This window comes from Pteronotus mesoamericanus, unplaced genomic scaffold (genome assembly GCF_021234165.1).
Source record: "Pteronotus mesoamericanus isolate MK-2021 breed Mesoamerican mustached bat unplaced genomic scaffold, CSHL_Meso_final scaffold_533, whole genome shotgun sequence".
NCBI lineage: Eukaryota > Metazoa > Chordata > Mammalia > Chiroptera > Mormoopidae > Pteronotus > Pteronotus mesoamericanus.
Window position 1 is genome coordinate 2546732 of NW_026555320.1, and position 25915 is coordinate 2572646.

The following is a 25915-nucleotide window of genomic DNA, read 5'->3' on the forward strand; positions in this document are numbered from 1 at the left end:
AAACCATGGGGGACACACTTAAAGAACCCCCAAAAGGCAGAGAAAGGAAATGAGAGAGCAGGAGGCATGGAAGCTGAGGGAACAGGGTTTCAAGAAGGAGTGTGTCCGGGTCCACGAAGGAGAGAGAACAGTTAGAATCAAATTGGGGGGGGACGGGGGGCAGGGAGAATGCAAGAGCAACCCAACCACCCACCCCACCTGCTGAAAGCGACGGTGGCGGCTTAGGTCATGTTCGAATAGGTTGGCTGAGAAAAGGAGGGGGAAACGAGTGACTAGAGGTGAGGCAGAGGATGGGGGCAGCAAGGCCAGGGGATAGACATGTTCCACATTCTCCTGTGATGCCTGTACTTGTACATTTACTACACCAGCTGCTGTTCACTTAAAGGACCAAATGCTCACCAGTCTTCTTGACACAACTTCTTTCACTGGTCTCTTGATTTCTGTTCCCTATTCCCTTCCCCGTCCTAGACACACACTCACGTGCACATGCTCCCACAGTGCACGCACGCACATGCATGTGCACACGTTGCCACATGCTCCCACAGTGCACACATGCACACACACGGAGACAGCTTTGCCAATGTCCAACCACACGTCCGTGGGGTGAATAGTTTCTGGCCTGTCCTTAGATTCCAGACCACCTGGCATCACCTCCAAAATGGCACATAAGAGGGCCATTGGGAGCTGAAAAGCTTGGCAGGAAAGGCCCACCTGTGCAGGAATTGGTCAGACACAAGATTTCAGTATGAAATTCTAGAAAAGGTGAGTGATGCTGAATAAGAAATGAAAATCACCGATATTTCTGATTTTATTTCTTGTTGAGAGGAGAGCAGGGAATTGTGAAGACAGTGAGACTGGCAAGCTGCCCCTCGGGAAGGGAGAGGCAGGCCCCAGCGGGCCTGGGGAAGGGGCTGGGGCAGCGAGGGCTGAGGCTCTGGGCAGGGGGGAGCGGGTGGTGCTGGGGCAGCTTCTCGGCTTCACTTCCTCAGGAAGGCGCAGGCTTCCAGAAGCGCTGTGGACACACGGAAGCAGAAGACAGAAATGGGTCTCTCCTCTCATCAATACATCCGTCAAGGGTGATACTAAACCAGGGACCTCCTCCGTGCTTGCCCCACTCCCGCCGGTCAATGCTCATTCCACCCAAGGGGGCTGACTCCCTGCTCTGGCCTGGGTGACAACCACCCACTCCCCACCACTACCACCCCCCCACCGCCATCTCATCTCCAACGGACACTGATGGTCCTTGGCTTCTGAAATGTGAGCAATTGACATGTCACCTTTATGGACATCTGTTTGCAACAGTGTCCACAGGATCCCTCGCCCATTCATTCGCAAATGAGTCACTGCGCTAAGTGCCCAGGTTCATCTGGGACAGACAGGCCCTGCCTCTGGGGTGCCCAGCCTGTGCCACTGTGAGCTGCTGCTGGCAAGAACGGCCTACAGCTGGGCTTCAACCAGGGCGGTCCTAGAAACCCCTGCAGAGCAGCTCCCGAGACCGCGGCTGATGGAAGGCGGGCTTCCCTGCCTCGGCAGCTCACGTGTGACCCGCCAAATCTTTGCTGTGAGAGCGGGTCTGTGCTTCCTTTGGCGCCCCTGAGAATCAAAAATACCTCCGGGCATGGCCATGTGTCCCCCAGAGGGCAAAGCTGCCTGAGTGGAGAGCCACTGATAGATTCTTGGCCTCACCCTTCCCTGGACCACTGCCCCCTCCCTCTGATGTCTCTGACTCTGGGGAGCTCCTGGGGGGCGGGGACAGGGGAGGCCATGCATGTTGGAGTCTCGGCCTCATCACCTAAAGCTTACAACGCTCCCGCAGTCTTCCAAATGTTTTCAAAGGATTGAATTACTGCCAGTATATTTTTTCTAGCTAAAATGCTTTTTGAGCATTTGTATTCTCTTTAGTTTTGGTATTTATGGAAACTGTCCAGAAATCAGAATTTGTCATTTCTTAATACGTATGTGTCTATAGGTATGCACGTGTGTGTATATGCATGTATATAAATGTATACATATATACACACACATTTTATTTTACTGAATAAAATGATTGGTTTAGAAACCATCATTGGCTGGTTTCTAAAAACTCTGTAACAGTCACTATCAGAATTGTAAAATTTAGCATATTATCTACTGCTTTATTTTATTCTCTAATTCTTTCACCTCAACAATGAGACTGTCCTTTCCTGAGGTGTAGAGGTAATATATTGCCTTAACATTTCAATACCCGTCTTCATTCCTCGAATGCCGCCCGGCCCTCCAACCCTGACTTGTGCGGGGTGGCTTCTCAGAGAGGCTGCCTACGGCCCACTTACGCGAGGTGGAGCATTGCTGCAGATTCGCAACCACCGAGACATAGTCCGATCCCAGATATTTTTCATATGTCGTTTTGCCCTGGAGTTTGGCCAGACACTCGGTGTTGTCGTTGAACAGAAGGTTTTTGGTTTCAGACTGAAACAAGCAAAACCTGCCTGGACAGTCGCTGCCATTTCTTCCAAACTTGCTCTGTATCAAAGGGGCCAACAGCAAGTGAGGACCAAGGGAAGCAGGCCGTGCGTGGATCAGGGTGGCCGAGGACATCCCCCTCCCTCCACCCCCAGGATCAACCCTGGGACAAACACGGGCTGAAAGGAGCTGAGCTCCAGAGCCGCCCCACTGCCGTGGCCAAGTGTCCCCTGTCCCATGTCCTCCTGCTGCCTGGGGCCCAGGCACAGACCCACCCTGCGCAGCCCCCAGGCCCTCAACCTCTCATCTCGCCTCCTGCCATCTCTCCTTCCTCCTCAACCCATGGCCTCTTTCCTTAGAACTCGTTAGGGGTGACTAAGTGACAGTTGAGGATTGTTGAGACCTGCCCCAAAAGTGGATCACCCGCGGCTTTCTAACCGGCCGGTTCTCCCGGAGAGGCGGTCTGTGTTGGAAATCCTCTCTGCCACCGATCAGGGCCCTTGGGCAGGTCACTGAACCCCCTCGGCCACAGCCCCTCCTCCATGCCCAGAGCTCCCGCAGGCTCAGCGGGGACGCCAGGCACCTCCGTGGCAGCAGACCCGTCACCAGCCCCAGTGTGGGCGCCGCTGTGAGGGCTCCACAAACGCCACTTAGCGTGCCTAGCGGTACCATTCCAGGGCCCCTAAGCCTGGGTAGAGCACACCCAGAGACATGATATTTTAATACAAAACAAGAAGTTTTGATAGAGAATCACAGGCTTGAAGGACAGGGTAGGATTTCCTCCACACCACTTCTCCCTGTAGTGTTACGGTTACAGGCAGCCGTGACACTACAGAAGTTCTGGGTTTGGTGTCTTTAGAGATGACAAACACGGCAGCCTTGCCTAGAACGCTGCTCAGTCGGCCCAGACCCGGGGGCGCTAAAAAAGCTGCTCTACCTAGTTACGGGAGAAAGGCTCAGGGGTCGCCCTCATTTGCTCAAAGAACAAAAGAAGGGACAAAGAGAGTAACCGGGTCTGAGCAGGGCAGTGAGCACAAGTTCAGGGGCCTGAGAGGTCAGGCCAGTCCCAGAAATCCCAGGACAGAAGCCTCTGCTGTCCTCACTGCGTCTCTGGGCAGCCCTACAGTAGGACGCAAATGCCGTCACCTCCAACTTCAAGCACAGGGACTGGAAAGAATGTCTCGGGACGGGCTGGTTGCCCGGCTCTGCGGCTGCCCCACCTGACAGAAGCGCACGCAGGTCAGAAAGGGCAGGAGGCCCTGTGGTCCATACCTGTTGGTCCAGCAGCACCTGCTCCAGGTACTGCACCTTATCTTTCCGAGACACCACACCGTGACTCGGGGCCCTGGCCAGGTAGCAGGTGTCCGCCTCAGTCACGGGCTTCCGGGTGCCATCCAGGCACAACAGCTCAAAGTCCTGCAGCTTCAGATTCTTAGCCCACGTTTCAGTGCCCCTTCCTGGGGAGAGAAGAAGGTGGCATCAGCCCAAAGGTCATTCTGGGTGTCACCATCCACTGGCCTCTTGAAATGCACACCCTGGGGACACGGGGATGTGAAGGAGGGAGAAGAAATCACTGTCCTGCGCAAGCTATACAAGCTTCAAACACATTAAACATTAACGCCGTAGCCACACAATGAACGAGGATTCAGCCATAAAACGAAGTGAAGTACCGACACAGGCTGCTGTACGAATGAACCCTGAAAACATGGTGCTCAGTGCAGGAAGCCAGTCACAGAGGCCACGGAGAGTAGGGTTCCAGACTGAAGCCAACACTACTAGTGGTGGCTGGGCGGAGGGTTTGTCTGGATATGGGGTTTCTTTATGCGGGTACGCGAGCATTCTAGGATTGGACGGGGGCGGGGGTTGCGCTGAAGGCCACTGAACTGAACACTCTGGGTGGATTTATCGTACGTGAACTGTGTCCCAATAAAGCTGTTAAATAGTCTAGCTTTTAAAAAGAAAATGCTCCACCTGTGCCATATTTTTTCAGGGAGTTCCAGAAAAGGAACAGCTGGTTTACGTTCAGGAAGAAATTGTTTCCTCTTTCCTTTCACATTCAAGCACTCTTAGTGTAGCCAGAGAATGGAAGGACGGTCTCTGGGTTTCTCAAATATATTTAGTCATTTCCAATCAAGTACAGTTGTAAAATCCTACAGAAGTTTACAATTAAAGTTGACCTCTGATCCCTGGAGATCACTTAGATGAATGGCTCATAAATTCTCAATGGGATTGTGTGCCTGTCTGTGTGCAAATGCAGATTCATTGTTCAGGTCTCTGCTTCTCTCCCGCTGTCTCCCCTCAAAAAAGCACCCCACGCTTCTCTTGGCTTTGTCCATGTGACATTGAGGTCATTCCAAATTTACATGTCTGGCCTTGATCCCTCGCCCAAAAGACGCGAGGAGGAAGGAGCAGCTGGGACTGCTGATGTCTTTGAAGGAGGGAGGCAGAAAGGGGCAGGTCTTTCTCAGGGGGGATGGCCAGGCCCGGCTGAGGGGGAGGGACGGGCAGGCTGAGCCGCACTGAGGAGAGGCATGCAGTTGGGAGTCTTGAATTGGGTCCTTGCAATTTTCATCTAGAGATCCTGAGAAAGGGATTAGTCGTCATTGGCTGGTCGTTTATCTTTCACCATCTCCCTCTGCCTGTGGTTTTTGTCCCCATTTACTCCCAAGGAGTTTCCCCACTGGGGACTCCCACGGGGCTGAACGAAGGTTCCCTACTTCCTTTTTAAGAGGGAAATTTTGTTTGCATAGGTTTTGGGGTTTTTTTGCAGTATCATCCCCATTCAGTCTCCCACAGGCTGGGATAGGAAGATGTGTCTTTATGTGATTATCTGGACCAAGCGGGGAGACATTTGCTTTGGAGTATTGCTGGGGTGTGTGTTGGCAGGGGGGGAGGGGGGCGGGGGAGGGAGAGGGAGGATTCTTTTAGGATCAGCGTGACACCTACAGACATTACCATGTTGCACACCAAAGTAAAACATTTCAGAATTAACTTAAGGGTCTGGGAACCCATATACTATCTTCCCAGCTGCAAACATGAATACTGAGGAGGTGCTATGACACCAAAGACTCCATGCTGAAGGGGGAGAGGCAGCATCCTCACTTACCATCCGTGTTCGCCAAGACAGTGGCAGGTTTCACAAACGCCACGTCTCCAGCATTCTCGGCCAGGCACCTAAAATGTTCCAGAAAGTCAACGCATGTCCAGGGCAGAGAAACTATTTTAGAGTTTTCGTAAATGTTTGTACTATACGTCCCAAAATCTGGAACACGGAAGCCAATGTGGTTTCCATAGATAAACATAAATATTTCCAGGAACTTTGGGTTTACAATAGAAGATAGAACACATCCATGTAGCCTCCCTCCTTCTAAAGTCCCAATAAAGTGACACTTACGAGGGTTTTTTTTTAAGTTCATGAGAGCGAGCAGCACCAGGAGAGAAAGAGAAAATAATAACGGCAGCGTCTGGAAGTCAGAGGGCGAAGGGGCGAGTGTGACTGGCCCAGCAGAGCAACGAAAAGCTGTAGCGCTGCAGACCTCCAGCCAGGCTCAGCGACTAGAAAGACCACGGGAAATGAGGACGGGGGGCGGGGGCGCTGCGCTGAGCCTGCACAGGTGCCATTGAGGCGCCCTCCTATCCCACGCAGCCCCCGCCCCCGGCAGGAGACCAGGGGTTTGTCCCCAGGGAGACTGAACCTGAACAGCACTACGGACTAGAGACCCGAGCACTGCAGGCAGCAGCGACCCTGCCCTGAAACCAAGGAAGGGAGCGGAAACCCGCAGCCTGGGGCTTCACTCACAGCCCTTACCGCATCATCTCTTTAATCATCTCCATACGGGATTTTTCCGATTTCTCTTTAAACTTTAATTCTTAAATGACAGGCTCTCCTGGATCATCACATAATGTTCTAGCTACTTACATTTTTGTATGATTTGCCCTTCTTTACCTTTCCGTGTCTGAGCAATCTGCTCAGTTAAATAGCCTAATCGTGACATCATTTTAAAGAATCTTTGTGATTATTTTTTACTTCCTAAAAACTCTCTTCGTGGTCTGACTGTTCCTTTTTGGATCTTCCTGTTCTTGTTTCATGAGTGCTGCGCCCTTTTCACCTCTTTAATGATATTAATTGCAGCATAAATAAAAAAGTTTTATTCTCTCTCGTGTATGGTCCCTGTGTCCTCTCCGTGCCATCGCTCTGGTCTCCGTGTCTTCTGATATCTCCCCAAGGAGCCAGTGCTCTCTGGCGGTTTGTCCATATTTACGAGAGGAGCACCGGAGCTGTTGGGTCTGCGTCGGATGCCACGTCTTGGCAAGAATGGGTCTCACCGCTGGACAACTGACTGGTGGGGCAATTTCACCGTGGGGCATCTGTTAACTTTGTACAGAGCGTACAGGCACTTTGTACAATAAAGGAGGTATCTTATCAGAACATACATTTAATATGAGAATAATATTTACATATTCATAAGAAGGTGAGCACTGAAGATGGCATACCCTCGCTGGGAGCTACAAGGGAATGAAGATCAGGGCTGCGGATGGAAGAGGCACAAGCACAGGAGAGGCGAGACCTTCTTTTCCCTGAGGGGAGGTCATCAGAAAACAGCTGAGAGTTAAAAATTAAAAACCTGCCCTATAAGGATGTTAGAAATATAGAGAGAGGGAAACAGGACTTCTGGTTGCCGCTTTCAATTTGAACAAAAGGTGAAGCATTTTCCCTTAGTATAACGAGGAATACGGACGCCCAGGTGTTTTCTGTGAAATAATACCTCGCCATAGGTTTGGGGGTGGAGGGGAAGCCTGAATGATTCTTTCAGGTTATTTTCTCTTTAAGATTGTATTTCTTTACTTTTAGAGAGGGGAAGGAAAGGAGGAAGAGAGGGAAAGAAACGTCAGTGTGCGGTTGCCTCCCACAGGTACCCTTCTAGGGGCCTGGCCCGCAACACAGGCACGTGCCCCAGGCTGGGAATCGAACCGGCAACCCTTTAGTTCACAGCCTGGCACTCAGTCCACGAAGCCACACCAGCCAGGGATGATCCCTTTGGGTTTTTATCAGAGATGCGTCAATTCAATATTTCTGAGTGAAATCACATCACAATTTTTCCATTTGCAAATCCTTAGTCCCTTAACGATAGGTTTGTACATTCACAAAATATTTTTTGAGTCACTCAGAGTCTAGTATGGTAACAGCGAGTTTTATATCATCTCATCTCTGGGGAGACGGCTACCGAGTTCCTATTAAAAATGTCAAAGACCTCAGTTCGACCTGCGTCACTCTCAGGTCCATGATGCCATCTGGTGGCGAAATATATTCTTGGAGGAAGAAGAAAAAGGGATGGGAGGGACCCTTTCCTTCCAACCCCTACTAACACCGGGAAGTGCTGCTGCGAAGCAAGGTACCAGCGAAAGGGGGGACAGAACGCGGGCTGTGCATAACCACTGCAAATAATTCTGAAAACCAATTTTTTGTTATTTTTCACTTCACCGGTGGAGAATAACACTGCAAACCTGCTTGTTTTCTTTGTCATTCCTAAGGCCAAAATCAAAGAGAATAGTGGAGTGTGGAACATGATAACAGAGCGGGGAGAAGATGGTGACAATGGAAAAAAGAAAAATTCTTCCCCCATAAAACTAAATTGCAGACAGGACTCACAATACTAGCTGCTCTATCCGTTTGATTTGGGGGTGAGGACACCGAGGCCCACTGAGGCAGACTCCGGCTGCAGGCCCCCAGGAGGAGCAAGGCAGAGCGGAGGTCAGACAGCCCCAGGGCCCGCCTCCACCTTCTGGGGTGGTGAGCGTGGCGGGGGGACCCTCCTTGGTGCGGCCCCTTAGCACACCCCCAAGCTAACCGCTGGCTCGGCTGGGACAGGCCACATCTGGCCCCTTGGAAACGCAGTGCCAAGGTGTTGGCCGAGGGGGCACAAGGCCCTGTCCTGCTGGAGCCTGACCATCGCACTCACCTGAAAGCTCCGGTGTAGCTGTAGTACCTCTCTCTGCTGTTGGGGGCGCACTTGTTCTGGCCTTGGTCATCGCCAATACACAGCGCACAGAGATTGGAGTTCACGTCTGAGCCAGGGGCACAGCTTTGACTGAAGAATTCACCTGGAGAGAAGGGGTGCAGGCAGTCAGCTCTCCCTCCCGGAGCTAACACACGCAGCCTTTAGCCAGCAGGGGACGCAGCTTGGAGCAGGCTCATTCCGTTGCCCAGCAAAGAGAGAACAGTCACTGTCACAAGCTGTGACGTGCACCTCCACGTCGCCCAGCCCACGGCAGCTGGGGCATGGCTTAGGTGTGGGGTGTGAGCACGGGGGGAGGCACGGAGAGCAGGCCCCCAAGCAGGCTGGGGTGGGAGCCTGAGGTCTTGTTCTGATTCCTCTGTGGTGCGGACTAAGAAGTCGGCTCTATTCAGTGACAGAAGTCACGTGAGGCAGGCAGGCACCTTTTCCCAAATTAGGAAGCCAGTTCCTGGGAGGAATTTAGATATGGAGCACCAGGAGGTAAAAAATACCATTTGTGCTTCTCAGAGCCTGTACCCACTCTTGGGGTACAGAGCAACTGACTGAGAGGCCTCGTTTTACCTCGGAGTGGGGTGCATGGGGCATGCACGGCTGTGCAGAACACCATTCCGTGCCTCAGATCGGAGGGTAGCCCTCCCTTCCCTGAGGCTCCCACCCCCCGGGACAGCCCCCCCTCCTCCCTCAGGACTCCTCACCGAAGTTGCAGGAGCCTGTCTTGTTGAAGAGCAGGCCCATGGGGATGTTCCAGCCGGCGGTCTTGCCCACTGCGGTGTGGCAGGACTTCGTGCCCTTCAGGGAATTCCATGTGAGGCCAGCATTTGACTTCCTGACAACCGCCACCGCACGATACCCTTGGATGACAGAAGAGCAAGACTTAATCTTGGCGGGGGCGGGGGGGGGGGTGGCTGGCATATGGACTCTAGGGCATCTGTCGGCACCTCAGGCCAAAGTAGGTCAAGAAGCATCATCAGCAATGACAGCACTGCCCCCGCCCCGACCCAGGTGACGCACTGTTAGGTAGACCAAAAGGCTCACGCCGCTGTCCTGTGTTCAGGTGACATTAATTGAGGCTGGGCAATGAGATAGTAAGAAAAGCTGATCCTTTAAGTGATTTCTGGGGACTGTCCTTGACCAGTAACACACTGTCCCTGAGTTATAAACCAGCAAATGCACCCTTAGATGTGAGCTATCAAAGCAACAAACACTGAATATCTAGTGTGACTCCAATAGCGCATGAATCACCAATGGCAACGTGCATTGGGCCAGAGCCACGCGGCCACCAAGCTAAGTGCTGTCTGGGTGCAGGGGTGTCTCCAAGGATGGCCCCATGCTGAGTCCTGCACTGCGGGAGGCTCAACGGGGTGGCTGCCGCCTCCTGCCAGGGTGCCCCTGACGGCCCCCCGCTGCTTCTAAAGCTGAGCGAGCACCAGCCCTGAGCTGCAGGCGGGGCCGGATCGGAGCACGGGGTGACAGCGGCACCATCTCTGCCTGTGAGTGAGATCGGGGCACTTCAGCAGACGCTTCGAGCCACTGTTTCCTCCCTCATCCATGGGAGGTGGGGACATAGCACCTCTCCTTCCACGTGGCCAGGACGTGGCCAACAGTGAAGGTTGATGTAAACGGCAGTTATAATTACCTATGAATTATCTGTACCTTCAAAAGGATGTTGGCTGCATCCCTTCCTGTGAGGTTTTTAAAGTTCTTGCCCCCTCTTCCTCCAGCAACAAGAACTTACCTTTGACCCTGAAAATGACCAATTCCAACTCACCTTCCGCTGGTCTATTCACACAATCCAAGCTACTGCCTTCTTCGGGTTCTGAAGGAATAAAAACAAGCAAAAGGTCGTTAAACATTCAGATTTATTGAGAAGTCACACACTTTTCCATCTCAGCAATGCAGAATCACATTCAAAGACGCCGTCCCAGCAGCTCCAGCAGCAGACGTGCCTCCATCCAAAAGACACAGGCGCAGATGTTCACAGCAGCACTATTCACGGCAGCCACCAGCTGGAAATGACTCAGATGCCTGTCCACAGCCGAATGCATAAGTAACAGCAGCACAGTCACACAACAGAGTGCGGCACAACAAGGCTGAATATTCTACAGCACCAGTACGCACTATCCAGAACAGTAGCACAAAGATAACATTAAGAGACACAGAACAGCACATGTGTGCATCTCCTTTTACATGAAGTTCAAAAACGGGAAGAACCGGTCCGTGCCCGTGGAAGCCAGGAGTCGCTGCCCTTGCTGCAGTAAGGGGGCTGGTGGCGTGAGGATGTGAAGGGACTTGGGAAACCTGCTGTGTCTTGATCTGAGTGCTAGTGCCTGGGAACACACCCGTGTGTGAATTGTCATTGAGTTGGACACTTATGAGCCCTTTCCTGTATGTATATTCTACTTTACTAGAACCTTTTTAAAAATTAAGAGGAGGGACAATTGTGTTGGCAGCCACCGCCGCACCGCCAAGCTCCTGCTGAAGGAGAGGGGCGTAAGTAAAGAGGTCTCTGTACCAGCGACTTTCAACCTTTCTTGTCTCACGGCCCACATAAACCAAGGATGAAACTTCTGCGCCCTCCGCTGGAGCGGCAAAGGCACCTCATCGTTACAGCCCTCGTACCGTGGCACTCCGTGAAATTAGATGCTTTCAGAAGTCCACTGAACTTCTGATTCACAAACTTCCCTTCCAGCACCAGGTGCGAGAAATCACTCAGGACTTCAAAACATGTCTGCGCTGCCAGAGCGCAGCTACTGGGGCTTTGCAGGAGGCAAGCGAGGACCGTGTGGCCGGGCTTTCTGAAGACACCAATTTGTGTGCTATCTGCGCCAGATGTGCAGCAGTTAGGCCAAAAGACATCCATCCAGCTGGCATGTCTCATACATGCAGGACATGCTTAAAAATCCACTCTGATGGGAAACATTTCCTTCTTTTAAAAAAATTCTCTCCTTCCTGTTATTTATAGTTCTGAACGTTAGATTTTTTTTCCCATGGGGTCTAAAGTTACCTAAGTATAATATTGCAAGTGGAAAATAGGGGCCAGAAATCAGTTACTGGCAGTTTTTCCATTTTCATTTGTGTATGACTTTTTTAAATATAAATGCGGTGACATAAAGCATTAATGCAAGTCAAAATGTTTCGGTGAACAAGTTTCAGCGCTCCAACTCTATAACAATTATAAATAAATCTGTTAAATGTCTGTGGACAGTGCCAGCATTTAGACTTAAAAAAAAAAAAGTAAATGTCTTATTGACATCAGCTACATGGTGTTTGTAGCATTTTTATCATACAGTAGATTCCATCCATTTAAGATACTTTTCTGAGTTGTCCTACATGCAAGTGCATGTTTTTAATATCATCTGCCTTCTGTGCCATTCCTGTCAGCTGCTATTAAAATACATTAAACTAGAAAACAAAATTAAGAAGAGGAAAACATCGTGTGCTGTGCCAGAATTCAGCACAGGGGATCTGTGGGTAGCACAGCCCCTTTGGTTTGCTTGCTCTTCCCCCTGACTCTCCTGTTTGAGTATATCCACCCTTCTGTCTCCACCTGGACCCACCACGGGGGCGACCCCTCCATACCGTCACCTGCTGGCCCAAAAGGAATAAACCAGGGAGGACGTGCCCCGCACTTACTTCTGCTCTCCGCCAGGACAGGCACCAAGCCACACTTGCCCGCGACGTAGATTAATCCGCCGTCCAAACTCACGGCATCAGCCTCTCCTTTCTGCAAAGGCAAAGCAACTCTTGGCGTCACGGGAGCTGTCTGTGTCCCGCCTGTCTCGACAGCTCTCTGTGAGCATGGCTGTCAGCTGCCCCGGGGAAGGAGCAGAAAGAGGCAGGGAGTGTTTGAACTGAGCGCCCAAAGGACACACGATGACCTCTGTTAATCCTAAGCCAGCCCCACGTGCCTTTGACACTCTCACTTCCGTTAGAAAAAACCAGGCTCAGGCCGCACGAACCCCCTGTCCTCTGAAGAGAACCCTTCCTGCAGTCGGCATGCGTGGGGACCCCCTCCTGAACAGGCCTCCCGCGCGCAGGGGACAGATGGAACCAGCTGACTACCCTCTAGGGACTAGCAAAAGTTGGTCGACAAACAAGCAGAGATGTCTGATATGATTGGCTGGCCGTCAGGATGAATGAGCCCACACTCCAGCACCGAAACAGGGATTCATCAAGATCCCAATCTCCCCCTCTGGCCCATTAATATTTTTTTTTACAACGATATTAAAAATAACTGGAGATGTGTATTCAAGGATGCACATCACAGGGTTGTTGATAATAACAAATGAAGGGGACAAAAAGGAATAGGGTCACAGCCAAGCCTCACTCACATAAAAGATACCCTGAAATCATTCTTTCAAGTGTTTTCAAAGACCATGTATTCTCGTGGGGGAGTGGCTATGATGCACTGTCACATGAAAAGGACTCAAACCCCGCCGAAGGGGTGTGAGCCAGAGCTGCGGCCAGCCTACGCATCAATGCCCCCAGAGACCCTTGGGTGGGACGCTACCCGGACTTCACTACGGGGTCTTTGTGTCTGAGGTCACTACTGGTTCGTATTACCTATTTTACACCCAGCATTTCTAGTTTCCGAATTACCTGCAATAATTGTGAGCTGTTCTTACAATCAAAGCAGTGGCAGGCCCATGAGAAACAACTCTTTTAACAGAACTTTGTGCCTGTTGGCACACGGTGCGCGGCCCGGGGGAGCCCTTCCTGGGGCCCACCCCGCCCAACCCACCCCGAAAGCGCCTCTTAGAGCCCCATCCCTTCTGAGCAGATGCCCGCAACCTGGGGTCTCCTACGGAGCCCGCTGCCCCGCCCACGCGGCACAGGCGCCCCGCCGGGAGGCCCTACCATGACCAGGGTGATGCAGTCCTCGGTGGTGGTGGCTGTTGCACAGGTCACTCTGCCATTGCTCTCTGTGTTCCACTGCTGGCACTTGCGCAGCTCCGCCGGGCCCACCGCGCACCACACGACCCGCGTGCGCCGGGCCTCCACCTCCGCTACCGCTGCGCAGGGACACAGCTGTCAGCGCGGGGCTGCGCCTTGACCCGGTCACCGGCGCTGCTGCCGACCTCCCTGGCGTCCGGCTCCACCCTGAGCGCCCTCTCGCCCCTCCCTCCACTGTCAACGCCCAGCCCCTTCTTTAGCCAGGGTCGCCCCCTTTGTTTCTCCATCCCATCCTTCTCCTGGCTTCTAAGCCACCTTTCCCTCGGTAGTATAATGACTCGCCTAATATCTCGGTCCCACAGGATAAAAGCTCCAGAACGCAGAGACAGCGCCAGCCCCCAAGAGATGGCTTGGGGCACCCTGAGCCCAGCTCTGACCTCCGCTGAAGCCGGCAGCCCCTGCCAGCAACTACAGTGCAGCCCCTGGGTGCCCCAGACTCCGCCCCAAGTCCCCCAGCAGCGGGAAGCCCGTGGCCGCGCAAGGCGGTGCCCTGAGGCGAGACCAGGGCCCAGGCACAGGGCAGGGCGCCGCCAGGCCTCTGGCCGCGCCCCAGGAAGGCCCTGGCTCTCTTGGCCCACGCTCCTGTTTCTCACTCCACAGGAGGAAAACTGATTTTTCTGTCAGGGCTGGGGAGCCCGATGTACACAGGGACATGTGGCAGCGTTAATGACGTGGCTGACCCATCCATTTGGAGACACTGCTGCATGTTAAAATGCCCTTCCTTGGCCCACAGGAGGCACTTGCACCAGCGGCAAATGTAACCATGGCAAAGATGCCCAGTGGCTGGGACATGGGGAGGTGACCACTCTGGGGCAGGCCATGCTGCCCACGCCCGAAGGGATGAGAAGCGCCCTCCCCAGGGGGCGCAGCGGTGGCCCACCCCTGCATTCGCCACTGACCCTCACTCACATTCCTTCAGGTTATTGATGATGGTGAGGTACTTGTAACCAAGGTACAGCCCAGCGTCTACCTTCGCAGGGATCCTCAAAAACCTGAGGGTCTCATCTTTGAACAGCAGGTCCTTCTGCCCAGGAGGAGAGCTGAAGAGCTGGAATCCCGACGACTTGCCTTTCCCAAACTTCTCCTAATTAAGGAAACAGAGAATTGATGATGTCAGCGGTAAAGAAGGAAAAAATAACCCACAGCGTCCAGAAGAGAGTATCTGGAACGTAGGGTTCATTCGGAGAGCGGGGACCTCGGCTCACTTCCCCGGGTGAGGGACGTGGGGACGTGGCCATTTCTGTGAGTAGCTCAGCGGCAGCTCATCCTTCAAAGCGTCGCGGGCGTCTGAGTGCCCGAGGGCCCTGCGAGCAGGCACGGCCCCTCTCGCTTCTCCCAGCGGGAGACACGGCCGTCAGCAATGCCAGAGGGGCTTCGGAGCCTCCGCTGTCAGAGGCCTGCCCAGGCAAGCGCTCGGCTGAATTTGGACACAGCTGTGCAGTGGGGCTGCTGAGAGGCAGGAAGTGGAGGGAGGAAGGGGGCTCCAGCACCAAGTCCAAGCAGGTGGGAGGACTGTGGGTGCGGATACCTGAGCCTTGCTGAGAAGCCTCCAGATCGCGTCCTCCTTGCCACCCACACTTCGGGCCACGACAGCGTGAGAGGGGACCCGGGCCAGGTGGCACTCCTTGAACTCATCCACTGGCTTTCGGGTATTATCTGGGCAGAGCAGCTCGTACTGGTCTCTCTCAGACTTATTTGGCAGGTTCTCTGGGAAAAGGAGAGAGGAGAGGGTTGGGGGCCCAGATAAGCCTACTCCAGGCAGCAACCAGGAGCAGGAGACCCCCTCCCCCCATGGAATGTGAGCTCGAGGAGACGTTTTGCCCAATCGACAAAACTGGGGCATGAGAAAGACAGACAGTGGAATAGTCTAGAACACTCAGAAAAGTAAAGACAGTGCCCAGAAAGCCTTGGCGTCCAGCCCAGCGATGCTCTGGCAGGATCATAGGGGCTAGCCTGGTGCTGGTGGGCCAAGGAAGTTAAGTCAAACCCCATCTGTTTCCATGGCAACCCTACCTAGAAAAGTATCTCATGGCGGAGACAAACCCAGGGATTAGCCAGGGGTACTGCCTTACCCACATGTCTAGAAAGAATGAAAATAGAATACAGTAGGCCTATCCCTGTGCGTACCCAGCTACTGTGCTTCAGTGTGCGGTCCCTCAGGGACATTCTCCAGCAACATGGTAAGAGGACTCAGGCGAAAGCCGGAGTCACAGAGCTGTCCGCAGTGAAGGGAAGGACAGGAGGACCCAGTCATCCATCCCGAGGGTGGTGGATAAGGGAAATCGGGTGGGCTCGTTCCATGGAGCAGCCCGCCACGGTCGGCACCACAGAACGAGGCATTTGTACGCCAGGCAGAGAAATCCCTAACGCACAGCGCTGGGTGGGAAGCCCAGGCAGCAGCACGGCCGGCCGCTCATGCTCGGGTGCGAGGTTCCTGGCGCTCAGTGCAGCTCCCAGGAGCTCAGAGCCCGGGGGCCCAAACCGGCACGGGACATTTACAAGGCCACGTGCATCTCGAGGACACACGTCCAACACCTTGGCATAAGGTCTGCAAGGGGAAGGGAAGAGCAGAGCCGTGCCCTGTATGGAACCTGGAGACATAGTGTGTCACCAGGAATCTAATCAGCTCAATATTCAGAATTATGAGAAAATAAAATAAAAGGAGGCTGTCCCGCAGCGCTTCTCTTTGCTCTTACCAAACACTGTACTGTCCTTGACAAAAGCCACGTCTCCAACTCCGTCCTTCAGACACCTGGGAAGTGGAGGCACAGGAGGGTCAGCCCGGAGCCGCCTCCCCAGGAAACAGGGGCTTGTCTCCCGTGGGCGACTCCGTCTCGCAGGGCAGGGCCCGGAGACTCTGGGACAGCCCAGCTGGGAAGGCGGTGGCGGCCAGCTCCAGGCAGGCTCTGAAGAAGGAGGGCTCCACTGCTGACCAGGGGTCCCCACAATTCGCTTTGAGAGCTGAGAGGACAAAACTTTCTCTCTCTACATAAAAGAGAGTTTGGTTCCTTCCCCCAGGACTGAGGAGGCAAATGCAACCTGGCTGACAGGGAGCCTGGGAGGTCCCCCTCTGCAAAGCTGCCTGGGCCTGGGAGGCAAATGGGGGCGGGGGGGGGGGCAGCGTCAGCCTCTGCATGGGGGTTGAGAGGGCACAGTGTGGTCACTCGGGCAGGGCTTGCTGTCACCAGCTCGGGGAGGAGGCCTAGGTAGGGCAGACCAACGTCAGCCCGGACACCCCGCCACCCTGCCCAGCGGGGAGCCTGGGACTGGCTGCCTATGACAAGGCTCCTTCAGCCCATATGTGTGGTCAGCGAGAGGACAGAAGTCAGCAGGCAGAACCCAGGGCCAGATTCGGGGTTCTCTGGGGAGACCAAGGGGGCCACTGCCGAGGGACCACTCATCGGGCTTGTGTAGAGGTGGGGGTAACGTGCGCTCGGCAGAGTCGGCACACCCCCCACCCCCACCCCCACCCCCCTGCAGGCTCTGTCTGCACAGCAGGGGAGGGCTGGGCCTCCACTGTGGCCTCTAGGAGCACGCTGAGCTCTACTGGGGGCCAGAGAGAAGGTCTCCTGGCCTGAGGACCTGTGGCACCCAGGTGGCTGGAAAGAAGAGGGCCATCTCACTCACTTGAAGGCACCGGAGTAGCCAAAGTACGGTTCCTTGGAGGAGCAGGCACATTTATCTTCCCCTGTCCCCACACATAGGCGACACAGGTTGGGGTACTGCTTGCCATCCGCACAGGGAACACAGCTAGCGGAGAAGAAGTTGGCCACAGCTGCGGGACGCAGAGAACGGACCGAGCGTGAGGCAGCCCCGGCCACAGCCAGCCACGCCTCCCAGGGTGGACCCCCCACCCTGGGGACAGCCCCTTCCCCCACCCCTGCCCGACGTGTCGCCTCTATGATGACCCTGAGAGCTCAGAGGCCAGCTCCCAGGGGCAGCTGGTACAGGGAACCTGCCAGGCTAACCTCACCGCCACCTTGGGGCTTCCAAAGTGGCTGTGTGTGAACCGGAGTAGAGACAGACCCCTGCCTGAGGTCAGCTGCAATCCCCCAGCCAGCTCACCTTCCTGAAGGGGTGCGGGTGGCCCTGCCCAGCCCAGGTACGGACGAAGGGTGCCCATAGGCATATTCCACCCAGCGGACCTGTTGAGGCCGGTGTGGCAGGACTTCACGCCTTGCAGCTGGTTCAGTTGAAGGTTGCTGCCCTTCTTCACTACGGCCACAGCATAATAGTGCGTCTGCGGCGCTGCAAAGGGGCAGAGAGAAAGAGGCGCTCTTAGCCTGGACCCAAGGGGACCTGCATGCTGCAGGTTCTTTGGGGGCAGAGCTACCTAGGCCTGTCCTGATTCCCCGGGGAGCACATGGTGTCTGCCGGTGGCCCATGGGTCGGCCTCTGGCTCAAGCTGCCCAGGGACTCCGTTCCCTTCACGCGCGATGCCACCTGAGACCCCACCTCTGCAGCTCATCTGCTCTAAGTCCACAGAGCCCAGGGCCAAGGCCACAGCCGCTCCAGCCCTGGGCCCTAGGGAGAACTCACCCTCTTCCGTCCCATAGACCTCTGCTGCCACAGGTCGCAGTCTGTATGGGTCCTGTCCTGCCTCATACACCAGACCGCCATCAAGGGTCACAGCATCTGCCCTGTTTGCCTGAAAGCAGAGGCCAGGCCGGCTTTAGGAGAAAACCCTCCCTAACCCAGGCAAGTGGATTTCAGGGAGTCTAAAGATTCTGTGGCTGGAAGGATCTTCAAAAGAGTCAGCTTTTGACCACGTCCACTCACATCCTGTGACAGGTGGCACGATCCAAGGGTCCCTCTTTTGGGACAACGGGCACCAGACCAACTGCTGTAAGTCTTGAAGTTGGCACACTCTTTTTCACGTGCCTACCCAGCTATGGGGCGGGGAGGGGGGCAAAAGTAGGTTTACAGCTGTGAGTGCATGAAACACAGAATTTATTCTTGTATTGTTACTTACTAATTATTGAATTACTTTCCATACAAACAACTGTAAACTTACTTTTGTCCCTCCCACCCTGTGAAATTCTGATGAACACTCCCTTCAGAGTGGCTTATATTTCAAGTTTTTGTTCTAGACGCATTCTTCCCTGCTTTTGCTCTATATTCAAGTTACTTTTTATTGAATAGGAAATTTAATTATTAAGATACCTTACAATCATCAAAACAAATCATGTTTATCCTCTTTGGCTTATTATTTCTCATATGCTCACGTATTTCTTGTATTTGCAATTTGGCATAGATAATATTTTATCAACTGCTTTATTTACCTAAAACTGTGTATTTTCTCTTTTTTTTTAGATTTTATTTATCTATCTATCTATTTATTTATTTAGAGAGAGGGGAAGAGAGGGAGAAAGAGAAGGAGAGGAACATCAGTGTGTGCGGTTGCCTCTCGCATCCCCCCTTCTGAGGACCTGGCCCACAACCCAGGCCTGTGCCCTGACAGGGAATCCAACAAGTGACCCTTTGCCTCACAGCCTGGCGCTCAGTCCACTGAGCCACACCAGCCAGGGCTAAAACTGTATGTTTTCTGTAGAGCCCTTATTGATTTTATTGGCTTTGTACTATTTTATTATAATGTGGTTGTTCTATAATTTATTAAACAATTCCCCTAAAGGTTCAGCCCTTGGGTTACTTCCGACGTTTTTGGTATTAAAACTGTGTTTTCAGGACTAGCTTCGTCCTCTTAGCTCGCTTCTTTCCCTTTCTGATGACCTGCTGCCATGTGATGGGCATCTGAGGGTGGAGCCACCCAGACGAGGAGCCTGTTTATCTCCACGGCTCTGGCTGCTGTTGCCAGCCTGCTCTCCAGAAGATTCGTGATGCCCGCTTAGAACGCCACCAGCCGTGAGGATCATTTTGCCATAGAATCACCAGCAGAACAGGCTTCCACTTTAATAAGTTATTACTTTAGAAAATGCAAGTACTGCCCTGACTGGTGTGGCTCAGTGGGCTGGCATTACCCAGTAAGGTGAGGAGTCATGGGTTCAGTTCCCAGTCAGGGCGCACACCTCGGTTGTAGGTTTGGTTTCCGTCTGGGGCGTGTGAGAAGCAACCAACCAATGTATCTCTCGCACATTGATGTTTCTCTCCCTCTTTTTCTCCTTCCTTTCCCCTCTCTAAAATTATATACATCTTTTTTTAAAAGAAAGAAAGAAAATGCAAGTGCTAACAAATTGCTTAGGTTTGTTTTTCTCTGATTATCAAGGAAAACATCTTGTAAGTACTTCTATTAATTATGAATTCTGCTTATGAATACTCCATTCATATCATTTTTTCTCGTGTGATCCTACATTTTCTTGCCCATTTGAATTCATTCTTCACAGAATGTGAATTGTAATCACTTATCAGAGCTGGCACATATTCACTCTGAAGCTTTCTAAATTTTTGTTTAATTGTTTCTACTGGCTATGAATTAATATTTTTATATTTTAAAATTTGTCAGTTTACTTCATCATTTAGTTTATTGCTTAAAAGCTAAGAGATTTCTCTTTCTGCTATAGTTCTGCTAATTAATCTCTCCTTTAGTTTTTTAATAATACATGTTTTATTATTAACCATTTCATTTATCCCAACTTTATTTTGATGTGTGATAGGTAAAACTGATTTCAAATCAGATGCTGGAGAAAAAGGCAGATTTTGTGACCTCATTCACAGGTATTTGGGTTGAATAGGTCAGAATAGGGCTCAGAAATCTGCATTTTAAACCAGCAAAAAAATGTTGATACTACTTGTCCACTGGCCATAGTTACAAAATATATGCTAAAACGTTGCTCAAACTAGACTTTTCCCCCTAATTACTACTCTGCTAACCTAGTTCTTACTGAAAACTTTTACACAGATTACCTGCTCTGTGCTGGAGCCCAGTGCACACAGCCGTGGCACAGAGGACGTATTTGTTGGGTGAATCAGTAAAAATTATTTCAGTAGATCTCATATTCCAACAAACAAAAGGAATCTGAAATCATCCAAAAGTCACAATTCTCTTGTCTCTCTCTGAAAATGCCTTGGACAAATGTCTTTCCCATGTCTAGTGCCCGGGCAGGGCTCCACAGCCGGATGTGGTGACTGTGACCGGCTGAGCCCATTCCTCTGGGCTCAGAGGTCATGACCTTCTGGAGGCTTTACCTTGCAGGGTAACCTTGACATTTGCCAGTGTTACATATTCATCTGGTACAACTGCTGCTGTGTCCTTTTTGCACAGTTGTTATCAACAATTGAAGTTGGGGTCCCAGTTTCCCCCTACCCACAGTCTCCCCACTCTAGAATGCTAACTTGTGCATTCAAAATAACGACCAGTCTTACATTGCATCTGACTCTCCCCAACTGGCAAGCGCCCAGGAAGAAAAACAGAGGGAGGAGGGGAGAGCACATTTTTAACATTTTATTCCCTCCCCTCCCCTCCCCTCCCCTCCCCTCCCCTCCCCTCCCCTTCCCTTCCCTTCCACTCTATTTGGTCTTACCCAGCACATGGCACTGACTTACTGCAATGGCCTGGATACATTCAGTGTAGGATTTCTTCCTTGTGCAGGAGATAGAGGGGCCACCCACTTTCCTCAGGTTCTGTTGCAGTTTGTAGCATTTCCTTGCCTCTGGCTGAGATATGGCGCACCATCGAACCCCTCTCCCTCTCTTAGGGGCAGCCAGACTCAGCCCTGGGAGAAAGGCCAAGGAGTGAGACTTCTAACCATTGCTCATGGAAGAGACTGCCTGAGCCTCCAGCAACGCTTTCCAGACTCCTTCCTCTCTCTCTGCTCATCCCCTCCCCACTCCAGCCCATGGCTAAGTCAGGCCTCTCTCTGCAGGCGGAGGGTGGTCTAGAAAGCTCCCTGTCCTGGCCGCTTCTCAATAAATTAAGGGAGACATTCAGAACCTCTGGGGTCTTTTCCTTTTTGCGACTGACACCCTTCCCGCCGCTAGAAAGATGATGATGATCCCTTGCATCGGTTTATGGAGTTCTTCCACCCGCCTTGTCCCACTTGAACTTGGAAGGCAGGCAGAGAAGGGACTATTGCTCCTCATGGAGAGACTGGCTCTTGACGAGGCTGAGTGGCTGGCTGCGCAGCAGTGGCAACGTCCAACCTAAAACCCAGGTCCCCCTGGAGGGTTGTGTCAACAAGCATCTCCAGGGGATACCAAGGGACCTAAGGAAAATATACCTGGCTCCTTGTCAGTAGCTGCAGTAAGTGATGTGTACCAAACAGGTGCTTGCGTTGCCACTGCTCACCTCTGTATTGGAAAGACTGATTCTCCTGCCAAGCCTGCCTGTGTTGCTAGAAGCTATGCAGTTAGGGAGCAGGCTGAACCTGATATGCCCACAGCTCTTACAGACCACACGGATGCCTGGTAAAGGGCATCTATGACGGATCTACAGTGAACATTATATTAAAATGGTAAAGACTAATGTTCTCCCCCCTAATATCAGGAGCCATGCAAGAGCATCTACTCTCACTTCTTCTATTCAACATAGTATGGGAGGTCCTAGCCACAACAATAAGACAAGGCAAAAGAAGACATTCAGACAGGAAAAGAAGAAATAAAACAGTCTTTCTTTGCAGACGCCAGGATCCTCTATATAGAAAATCCTAAGGCATCCACGAAATGCTATTAGAGATAATAAGTGCAACAAGGCCATGGGATACAAGATCAATATACAAAAACTCATTATATTTTTGCATGCAAGCATTGCGTGATCCAAAAATAAAATTAAAAATACAATTCTATTCATAATAACATCAAAAAGAATAATCCTTGGGAAAATATTTAATAGAAAAATGCAAGGCTTGTACAAGGAAAATTGTAAAACTTGGCTAAAGGAAATAATTATCTAAATAAATGGGGAGACATTTATGTTCATGCTTTATAAGACTCAATATTGTTAAGATGGTAATTCCTCCTAAACTGTTATAGACAATCAGCACAATCCCTATCAAAATTCCAGCAGGCTTATTTTTTTTTTTTTTGGCAGAAATCGATAAGCAGGTTCTAAAATTTATATAGAATAAGTAAACTTACAGCAAATAGCCCAAAAAATATATAATTTATAATTAATATTTGTATAATGTGTATAGGAAAGCCAAAAACAATTTTGAAAAAGAGCAAAGTTGTAGGAGTTTTACCTCCTACTTTCAAAACATACTATAAAGCTACAGTTATCAAAACAGTTTGGTTGCAGCAAAAAGATAGACAAATACAGTTCAATGAAACAGATTTAAGAGTCCAGACACAGATTCTTATATTTACAGACAACTCATTTTTTATGAAGGTGCAAGGGAAGTGGCAGAAAGGGTAGTCTGTTAACCAAGGGTGCTTGCACAATTAGACACCCACATACAAAAGATGAGCTCAGGGCCCCGCCTCACGCCATCCATAAAAATTAACTCAAAGTGGGTCGCAGAATTCACTGTAAGAGATAAAACAATTATACTTTTAGAAGAAAACACAAAAGAAAAACTTTGCAACCTTGGGTTAGGCAAAGATTAATTAGCATGATCCCAAAAGGACAGTCCACAAATTAAAAAATTAATAAATCAGACGTATCAAAATTCAAAACTTTTGCGCTTCAAAAGACAGTAAAGAAAATAAAAGCCCATGCAGCAGGCTGGGAGGAAATAATTACAAAGAACTCTTGACAACTCAGTATCAGGAAGACAGACAACCCAAACAAAAATGGGCAAACGATATGAATGGACATTTCTCCAAAGAAGATACATGAATGGCTAGTAAGCACATGAAAAGATGCTCAACATTTTTAGTCATTAGGAAAACGCAAATTAAAAGCATGATGAGATAATCATGTCACATCTGCTGGTATGCTTACAACTGGAATAGAGGATAGGAAATGCTGGCAAAAATGTGCAGAACTGGGAACCCTCATCCACTGCTGAGAATGTAAAGTGGCCTGCACCTTGGAAAAATGTTACACACAGGGTTAGCGTATGGCCCAGCAATTCCACTTGTAGATATATGTCCCTAAGAGATAAAAACATACGTCCACATAAATACTCCTGCGCAAATATTCCTCGCAGCGCTATTGAGAATGGCCAAAAAGTGGAAACAACCTGGATGTCCGAGGACTGGTGAACGGCACACCCATACCATGGAACAGCCTTTGGCGATAAAAAGGAAGGAACGTCTGATGTGCGCAACATTATCGATGAGCTTCGTTTATGCTCTAGACACAGACCAGTATTGTATGGTTCCCCTCATATGAAATGTCCATATGAGGCAAAGCTACAGAAACAGAAAGCAGATGAGCAGTTGCCGGAGGCTGGGGTGAGAATGAGCACTAAGTGCGGATGGTCAGGAGGAACCACAGTGCGGATGGAAACGTGCTAAATCCTACTTACAGGGATGGTTGCACTCCCTGGAAAAACTGCTAGCAATCATTGCAACGTGTAGATTTCATGAGATGTAAAATTCACACCAGTAAAGTTGTTACAAAAACTGAAAACCCTTGGTTGCCTAAGCCCTCTTTCCCTCCGGATGAGCTTTGGGGTAGCACACTCAGCCCTCTGCCTCTCTGCTCAGGGGCCACGCCCTGCTCAGTCCGCCCCAAGGTGCTGGAGGTACAGGCGACCGCAGATGCCAGTGAAAGTGGAGGCAGCGCTGAGCCAGAGCCCTGGCCCTTGGCCCATGGCCACCTCCTTGTCCTCGGCCCCTCCCAGGTGGCTCCCACCCTGTGCTGTGCACCCAGCAGGCCACACGTCAGGGAGCAGAGGGGAGTCGGTCCTGGCCAGGCCCGCTCCTGCCTTAGAGGAGAGAGGGATGACCAGCACCCACGGAGAGGAACATGGGGAAGGACACCAGAAGGCAGGGACAGACAGGGACGGCCCCCTGCTCCCTAGGTTTGGGGGCGTTAGCTCAGTGCTGCTCTCTAACCTCCCCCTTCCTGCAGACAGGAGGGGCTGCCCTGGGCTGGGGTGCCACTGCGCCGAGGGGACCCCCAGCCTCACTGCCTCAGTGCTGCCTGTGACAGCCCTTCCTGCTGCCCCCCGGGACCCTGCCCTTCTCCGAGGACGCCCTGCGCTCCTGCACTTACATCACCAGTGTCCACCACTGGTGAGTGCCCACGGGGCACCCCAGAAATTACTTCAGATATTTGGGTACAAAACTAACCATTGTTGAGTCCCTTCTACTCTGGGCACATTTGAAACCAGAAATCGATTCCTCTCCCCTCCTCCGGGAAAAAGGCTCATCAGGAGGTCTGCGCCACCACCCTCCCCTCCCCGGTGGGAGGTGTGTTTGGACGATTCTTTTAAATGAGGAAACTGAGGCTCAGAAAGGCTCTGTCTTGCCCACGTCGTCGGCACAGCCCTGGCAGCAGCTGGGATCTTGAGCTCCAGGTCGCCTTGTGTCTTGGCAAGTCTCCCTCCCGCTCGGGGAGTCTCACTGCCTCCCACGTAAACTGCTTGTAACAAACTGCTTGTAACGGTACCACGGGTGCCAAAGGTCCCGGCAGGACAACATGGGACAGAGTCTGCGAAGGCCACTTGGGAAGCACGGAGCAGCTCTAGGCTCGCGGGACCAGCTTAGAAGCGCAGCCCCCCAACTCCTCCCAAGGCGGGTGGGCGGGACCGGCAGTGGCAGGCGACTGACTGCAGGCGCTCTGTGCCAACCGGCAGAGTGCAGGGGCTGCATCACCCTCCGGCGCCGGGGGCGTGGTGACGCCCTGCCCCGGGGGCGCAGGCACCAGGACGCCCTCTCTGTGGGGTGCACCCCCAGGTACCTGCACTCACCAAGGGCCAGGAGGAACAGCAGGGCAGGGAAGAGGAGCTTCATGTCTGAGGTCCCCAGGCGACTCCAGCCAACGAAGGCTCTGCCACCTGCGCCTGCTCCTCTCCCCTTTATCCAGAGCTTGCTGACCTCACCGGGTTTGCCCCGCCCTGTGGCCCAATAGGCGCCCCTGTGGCCACCCCCACCCCCCACCAACTAGTTCCTGGAGGCCAAAGAACCCTGGATGGGCATCGGAGTGGAGGGCAGTGGCGACAGAGAGGGAAAGGGGAAGGAATGGTGACTGGGTGGGGCTTGGCACCTGGAGAGAGAGGAAACCCAGCCCGCAGCTGCCTCCCATTAAGACGATCTTTCCCTCCCATCAGCCTGGAAGCCCCTGGAGAGTCGCAGCCCCTGGGCATTGTCCTCCCCCTGGTCTCAGAGCCTTCTGGGGGGTGGGACACGGAGCAGGGGTCCCAGGCGAAGGTTTGTGAATCATCTTGACTGTGGCTCTGACCTGCCCTTTAGCAGGTGGTGAGTCCAGTGGCGGGGAGCTGGCCAGGGCAGGTGGGGCCGCCTCCCCCTCGGCTCCCAGGGCAGCCCCGAGCTCCAGAGAAGACCACCCCCCTCGCCTGCCCTGTGGTAGGCAGCTGCCAGCGGCTGCCCCGAGGCTGCCCCGGGAGGCCTTGGGGTCCTTCCCGGCCCCACTGAGACCACAGTGCAGCTCCCAGAAAACAGAGACACAGTCTCAGAGGGAACGGCCCCCAGGCCCGATG

General features: G+C 52.3%; 1 protein-coding gene across 1 annotated transcript; it reads right to left on the minus strand.

Annotated features, from left to right (window-relative positions):
- Positions 1–795: 795 nt before the first annotated feature.
- Positions 796–25244, minus strand: LTF (lactotransferrin). Its single transcript, XM_054594535.1, has 17 exons — positions 25166–25244; positions 20913–21082; positions 17952–18060; positions 17478–17660; positions 17040–17187; positions 16109–16164; positions 14941–15119; positions 14322–14496; positions 13317–13471; positions 12093–12183; positions 10228–10275; positions 9155–9310; positions 8403–8544; positions 5549–5616; positions 3715–3899; positions 2313–2502; positions 796–1012 (listed from the first exon to the last, which is right to left on the minus strand). Exons 1-17 carry the CDS (start codon positions 25206–25208, stop codon positions 978–980), a joined length of 2133 nt encoding a protein of 710 aa, XP_054450510.1. The 5' UTR covers positions 25209–25244; the 3' UTR covers positions 796–977.
- Positions 25245–25915: the final 671 nt, after the last annotated feature.

What these genes read in the sequence shown, in the direction of transcription:
- LTF (XM_054594535.1), bottom strand. Translation starts at nt 25,208, where the DNA reads ATGAAGCTCCTCTTCCCTGCCCTGCTGTTCCTCCTGGCCCTTG. An exon ending in ACCCGCACCCCTTCAGGAAG is followed by an intron (nt 17,188 to 17,477) that starts GTGAGCTGGCTG and finishes TGCGTCCCGCAG; the next exon opens with CTGTGGCCAACTTCTTCTCC. An exon ending in AGCTACACCGGAGCTTTCAG is followed by an intron (nt 5,617 to 8,402) that starts GTGAGTGCGATG and finishes GGAACATTTTAG; the next exon opens with GTGCCTGGCCGAGAATGCTG.